Source organism: Vipera ursinii, assembly GCF_947247035.1.
Source record: "Vipera ursinii genome assembly, chromosome: Z".
Lineage (NCBI taxonomy): Eukaryota > Metazoa > Chordata > Lepidosauria > Squamata > Viperidae > Vipera > Vipera ursinii.
In genome coordinates, this window is record NC_139517.1 from 10490203 (window position 1) to 10497773 (window position 7571).

The 7571-nt window shown below is 38.3% G+C and overlaps 1 protein-coding gene across 1 annotated transcript; it reads left to right on the plus strand.

Annotated features, from left to right (window-relative positions):
* Nucleotides 1–345: 345 nt before the first annotated feature.
* Nucleotides 346–1287, plus strand: LOC310649131 (olfactory receptor 11H6-like; the record flags this gene model as incomplete). The annotated part of the gene is made up of 1 exon (XM_083377415.1): nucleotides 346–1287. The coding sequence occupies one exon, from the start codon at nucleotides 346–348 to the stop codon at nucleotides 1285–1287; it is 942 nt and encodes a 313-aa protein (XP_083233541.1).
* Between the last annotated feature and the right edge of the window lie 6284 nt (nucleotides 1288–7571).

A 7571-nucleotide genomic window follows, 5' to 3' on the forward strand; every position in this document is an offset into this window, starting at 1 on the left:
TATGGGAAACAAGGGAAGGAGATACAATTGTGAAAAAGATCCACTATTTTATAAACACAGTTTGGAAAATCTCTAGGGGACAGAATAATTTGTGCCCTAGACATTCATGCATAGAGTACCAGGGACACAGCTCCTAATGCCATTACCAACTTTGCTGATTCCCACAAAGGCTGAGGAGGGAAGACTAGCTACATTGACTTAGAATTCTTCAAGACAGTTCAGGTGGCTCCTCATTCAGATGTCACAAGGCATAGTTGCTCAGCTTCTCATTTCGATGGAAACAGAAAGATGAGAAGATGGAACTTGTTTCTGGTATGTAATGAGGATCCTTTTGTTGCCTTCCAGATGGAGTTGGTCAATAAGAGCAAAGTTCAAGAGTTTGTTTTGGTGGGCTTTGGAGGTCAGCAACAAATACATCACCTGCTCATCGTTATTTTTGTTGTTCTCTACATCCTGACTTTGACAGAGAACATTATCATTGTCACCCTGGTGTTCCTAGATTCCCACTTGGCTCAGCTTCCCATGTACATCTTCCTGAGTAACTTCTCCTGGCTGGAGATGGCTTACGTGAGCACAACCATGCCTCGTATGCTTTATGACCTGGTAACTTCAAAGGGGAACATCTCTTTCCAGGCCTGCTTCCTTCAATTCTACATCTTCTTCTCCCTGGGCAGCACAGAATGCTTCCTCCTATCTGCTATGGCTTTCGATCGCTACTTAGCTATCTGCCATCCATTGCGTTATCGGCAAGTAATGTCCCAAAGTATTTGCTCAGCCCTGGTGGCTACTTGTTGGATCCTTGGTTTTCTGTGGTACATTGTCCCTGTGATATTAATGTCCAAGTTGTCCTTTTGTGGCTCAAACATCATCGATCACTTATTATGTGACCCTGGACCAATTCTATCCTTGGCATGTCCACCCTTAGGGAAAGCTCCTTTTATCTGCCAAATGTTTATGAATACCGTGTTTGCAGTCAACCTCATCTTTGTTGTGCTTTCTTACAGCATGGTGATTTTCACACTGATGCAAAAATCTAGGCAAGGGAGCCGAAGGAAGACTTTCTCCACTATCGTGTTCCACCTAGTAGTGGTCACACTTTTCTATGGGTCAGTGGCAGGGGTTTACTTAACTCCTGGGGGAGAAAGTCAAGCAGATGTTACCAAATTAGAAACCATCTTCTACACCACCATTACCCCATTTCTAAATCCCTTGATTTACTGCCTGAGGAATGACCAGGTGAAAGAGGCTTTGGGCAGGTTGCTGAAAAGAAAAGGGAGATTTATGTAAAACGAGTAAATACTTTAAACAGCTGAAAAAGGAATTAAGGATGAGCACATCCTCAATTGAGGAAAGAGAGAGAGAGAGAGACTCAAATGTTAAGAACAGAAGCCGCCAATCATCCTGTTTAGGTGGACACATTTGGGATTTTGTGGCAGATCCAGTGTCACAGAATAGTGGCCACGATGGTCTTGGATAATCCCCAAAACTATTCAACAGAGGGCAAACTTGTTTCCATATCCAGCACTTCAGAATATGCTATTACTAGCAACAGAGATATATTGTGGAGTGGAGAAGATGGATTGATTATATCCAGAATAAATATGGGACTAAAAAGTTTCACCTAGCATTTGAATAAGTATTCATGTGATATTTATATTGCTTGTAGTTATTTTATAAGAGTTAAAGTGCGATAGATTTAATATTTTATTATTGTTTGCATAAGGTAGACTATGATTGTTTGTATTTTTATACCCTGTATTGAGCTCTGGGAAGTCGGGGAGGGGGGAGGGGGATGGGAGGGAGGTATTGGGGAGGGTTGGGGAGAGGGGAGGGGGTGGGGAGGGGTTTTGCTTTGTTAAAAAATGTATTGTAAAACTTTTCAATAAAAAAAAGAATATGCTATTACTTCAATTTATCCTTGTATTTTTCTCTCCTCTGGATAAATGGGTCTTTTCTTCTTTTAAAAAAGCACTGGGTTGCAACCACAGGGTCTCTGTGGGGCCTAGAGGCATGTATTATGCTTAAGGCTGGTGCTTAACTTTGCCACACAAGTTTTCCTATTACTATGTCTCTCTCTCTCTCTCTCTCTCTCTCTCTCTCTCTCTCTCTCTCTCTCTCTCTCTCTCTCTCTCTCTCTCTCTCTCATGTACGCACACACGGATGCACACACATACACACAGAGACATGCACATAGCCGCACACCTATCTATATCTATCATATACTTCCATCATCTACCTCTTTTTTCTGCCTGTCTCTATATCTATTTATCTCTCCATCCATCATTTATATCTACCACATATCTCTACCTCCTATCTCTCATCTATCTGTGTGTCTATCATATCTGTCTGTCTGTCTGTCTGTCTATCCATCCATCCATCATCACATATCTCTATCTCCATTCTCTCATCTATCTGTGTATCTATCATATCTGTCTGTCTGTCTGTCTATCCATCCATCCATCATCACATATCTCTATCCCCAATCTCTCATCTATCTATCTATCTATCTATCTATCTATCTATCTATCTATCTATCTATCTAAATAGAGTAGAGTAGTGTAGAGTAGAGTAGAGTAGAGTAGAGTAGAGTAGAGTAGAGTAGAGTAGAGTAGAGTAGAGTAGAGTAGAATAGAATAGAATAGAATAGAATAGAATAGAATAGAATAGAATAGAATAGAATAGAATAGAATAGAATAGAATAGAGCTGGAAGGGACCTTGGAGGTCTTCTAGTCCAGCCCCCTGCTCAAGCAGGAGAACCTATACAATTTCAGACAAGTAACTGTCTAGTCTCTTCTTAAAAATCTCCATGATTTCTGAAGGCAAGCTGTTCCACTGATTAATTGTTGTCAATGTTAATTCCAGGTTGCTTCTCTTTGATCAGTTTCCAACCATTGTTTCTTGTCTTGCCCTCTAGTGCTTTGCAGAATAGTTTGACACCCTCTTCTCTGTGGCAGCCGCTCAAATGCTGGAATGCTATCATGTCACCCCTGTTTCTTTTCTTTAGACTACCCAAACCCAAGTCCTGCAACCGTTCTTCATATGTTTTAGTCTCCAAACCTTTGATCATTTTAGCTGCTGTTCTCTGAACTGTTTCCAAGGTCTCAACATCTTTTTTGTATTGTAGTATGGTGACCAAAATTGGTTGTAGTATTCCAGATGTAGTCTTACCCTATCTATCTATCTATCTATCTATCTATCTATCTATCTATCTATCTATCTATCTATCTATCTATCTATCTATCATCTATGGCTATAATTCATGGATGGCTAATCTAGACCTTAGTCAAGAGAACAGAGTCTTTCTAGGGACTATTAAACTTGAAAGTCAATCAATTGGTTTTCAAGTACAAAAATAAGCCAAGTCTTTTACAAGGGCTAGAGTACAGTGAAAGTATGCTCTCAGTTAAAATACTACTATGGGATATACAGAGGTATGATGCTTAAAGAACAGAAATATCAATTACGTTTGAGCTATTGTTTTAGCATACTACTACTACATACTTGGCGCTAAACTATAACATGCTTTTCTTTGCTTTGGTATATTGTGTTGGGTGTACTTAAACTCGATGATTTGTAGGGTCATGGTTTTTGGTTTAACATGTAAACAGAACTAAATGTGTTTTTCAGTAAACATAAACAATGGCTCTCAATGCAGATGTTCAACCTTATGTAAAATTCCAAAAACATCTTGAAGAATTGCCTCTGAACTGTAATTTTTAAATGACTCAAGGAGAAAATTATCAAAAAAAAATACAGGAATGTTCAAATGTAAATTGTATTTTATCAGACTAACAGTTGTAAAGGACCCTGGAGGTCTTCTAGTCCAACCCCCTGATCAGGCAGGAAACCCTATACCAGTGGTGGCAAACCTATGGCACGCGTGCCAGAGGGGGCACTCAGCCCTGACTCCCCTCACAGCCCCCTCCTCACCAGCAGCCCCCTGGTGGAGAGTCACCACCCCCCCCCCCCCGGATGCAGCCCATGCGGAGCAACATAGCCAAGGACATGGCAGCTGGGCAGTGAGGACAAGACCCCACCTTTGTGCCCCATCGCTCTGTGGGGCACAGGCAAGGGTGTGGCCGCCATGGCGTTGCTGGGACACATGGGTGATCAGCTGTGGTGGGCTGTGTAGGTGGTGGGTGGCCCTGTGGGTGACGGGGGGGTGGGGGGGTTGGGGGCTGTTTTTGGGCACTCGGTCTCTAAAAGGTTCGCCATCACTGCCCTATACCATTTCAAACAAATGATTATCCAATCTCTTCTTAAAAACTTCCAGCATTGGAGCATTCACAACTTCTGGAGGCAAGTTGTTCCACTGATTAGTTGTTCTAACTGTCAGGAAATTCCTCCTTAGTTCTAGGTTGCTTCTCTCCTTGATTAGTTTCCATTCATTGCTTCTTGTCCTGACTTCAGGTGCTTTGGAGAATAGCTTGACTCTCTTTTCTTTGGTTCATATACTGTATGTTTTAGTCTCTGGCCAGAAAAAGGAGCAATCTCGCTTTAGCAGATGTCACCATCCTCTTTAGTACAAGTTTCAAACTATCACATCAAATATTTGCTCTCTTTTTCCCTTAATATCTACTATCTCATATTTAAACTAATACAGGGGTAGGCAACCTCGGCTCTTTTATGACTCATGGACTTCAACTCCCAGAATTCCTGAGCCAGCTGACTCGGGAATTCTGGGAGTTGAAGTCCATGAGTCATAAAAGAGCCGAGGTTGCCTACCCCTGAACTAATACAATTCTTATTATATCCATTAAGTAAAGATAGCATTGTTACATTTATCAATAATTTTTTTGCTTATACATATCTTAGTTACTTTAACATACAATCTTTATAAACAGTCAGTGTCCTGTAGTTAGTTTTTCCCAATTTTCAGTTTGCCCTCAATATTTAAATTTAACATTTAATATTTATAATTTCCAAATTTTTGGTAACCAAAGTTTCCTTTATCACAATTCTTAACAAAGTCTAATATTCAAAATACACGTTATCTATTTGAGTATATTCTATTTTCCACCATCTTACATCATCTAATTAATAATACAATATAACATTTATTTTCAATTAGTGTCCAAAAGTCTTACATTTAATGACCAAAATTTCCCCTATTTCAACATCAAATATTTCCTCTTTTATTCTTGACATCTACTATCTCATATTTAAACTAATAGTTATTATCTCAATTAAATAAAAACATATTTATTACATTTATTAATATTTTAGCTTATTACATATCTTAATTACTTTTACATTCAATCTTTATAAACAATCAATATCCTATTTATTTGTTTTCCACAATTTTTAATTTCCCATCAATATTCAAATTCAAGTTTTAGTTTTTATACTTCCAAGTTTTAAATAACCAGTTTTTTTAAATCTCAATTCATTAGAAAATCTGGTATTCAAAATACACATCTTGTCTATTTAAATATATTCTATTTTAATTAGTAATATAAAATCCTCACTGATAAATCAAAACCCCAATTTTCTTCAGCCTTATTCTAGCTTTTTTCCTTTGCCATATTGCCCTCTATTTCAGTGCTTTTAGGTCATCATATAGATCTCCCTCTGTTATTATATATATTATTTGAAATAAAAGAGACCATCCAGTCGCCATTTTATTCCAGATCCCCATAATTGTCCTGATATGTTTATCTTCCCTTCGGTCCATTCTTCTTCTTGCTTCTCAAGTTTCTTCTGGTTTATATTCCATTTTCAATGTTGGCAGTCCCTTTTCTGGATTTTCTATTGACTGTATTTGCTGGTCAGTTGAATCCTCTGTCATAGTTTTTAATTGTTGCACTTCTTTGTTGTGTTTTGTGTGGTTGATTTTTGAGTTTTAGTCAAAATTTGAGTTTGTATATCTAGACTAACATCTTGTTCTTTTCTGTAGCATCTTATTTCATCACAAGCTGAAAGAATGGTTTCATGTATTGCTTTTAACATAAGAAGAATCTGTTCCTGATCTTTATCCAGTGTGTTAAATTAAGAGCTTTAAAGTCAGAGAGTGAAAATAAGTTAACAACTGAGTATAGAACACAGCTGAGCTTCTCACAGCTGATATTTGTCAAGGTTAAAAAGTCTTATCTGTAGTCTGGGCTTCCAGCCAAGTTTTCTTTAGACAATAACAGGTTGTAATATCAAACCTAGCCACATGATGTCACTAATGCCATTTAAGATTTTTTTTTAAGTCCAAAATTTTTATAATCCTTTTTCCAATTTTATTTCTTTTTTGTAAATAAAAAACAAGGTCTTCAATAAGAATAAAAAATCTTTTGGTCCCCAAATTCTAGAACCATATAAATCCAGTTAGATTAAGGTTATTCTTTCAGTGTTTTAACTCCCCTGGATAGTCAGTCATCGCTTTTCTTAGAGGGTGGGATAAAAGTTCCCTTCCCTTTCTCCTCACAGGGGGGAAGATACTTTGGACAGCTTTTGCAGGAGAAAAAAAATACTTGGGATTAAAGAGAGGTTCAGATCTCACCCAGTCTCATCCGCGCTGCTTTGGAGTGCCTGGTGGTAAGACTGACTTCGGCTGTCTACAGCCTACTGATGAGCCATATTTCTTTTGTCCGCCGGTTTAGAGGGCTGCCCTGGATCGAGCAGAAGGGCTACCGCCGTCCCGCGATCAAGCGGGGATCCCCTCCTTACTGGTCACCCCTTTTGACCTTTTCCAGGGTCCTCCAGTGGTGCAAAATCAAACACAAAAGACAGAGCTCGCCTTCCAGAGGCTGCAATGGCAAACCGGAAGTCAGATGTCACCATTTTGTCTTATCACCTAAAGTCATCAAGGCTTTGCCTCCCTCACCCATGTACAAGAACTGTGATTGTCCTTGTCAAACCACCACAAAGGTAGTTTTCATAAACAATTTGTTAGTCATCTTTAATGGCAGGAAACAGCAAGTCATCCTGTCTTCTTCTTCCTAAAATAAAAAAGTAGGAAAGAGCTTCAAAAGTCTCCACTACTTTCCCCTGGCATTTGCATCAAGCATCTACTTGATACATTAGTCCAAAAGCTGCCACTTTCTCAAGGGACAGAAAGGGTAACAAGAGTTAAACTAATTAAAGACAAAAACATTTTGGCATCATTAGGCAGATGCAGATTTGAACTTATGCCTTTGGGATTTCCTTCAGGAGCCAATTAAATCTGCCAGCTTTGTATAGCAATTTATCTTTTTTCTACAGTACCAAGCCAAGCAATTAAACAACATACACTTCTTGCAATTAAAAAAGGTTGAAGAAAGGTTATAGAAATGTTATTCTGATCTTCTGTTGAACACAGTTGAGGAATCTATTCGCATACATGCTAGTTAAGGAACTGCTATTAGGCTGGATTTTACCTCAAATTAAGCAGCAGAGACTCTGAATTAACATGTTATGCTAAACCATGGTTTGGTTAACCATGATTTAGTTATTAAATGGATATGCCACTCATCTCATGATTTATTAAATAAGCAGTTACTGAATTCACACAGTAAATTATATATATGCATATATATGTATATCGGTTAGTATGGTATTTTAATTCACTTTTTATATCAAAATAGACTTGGTCTATTTTACACTA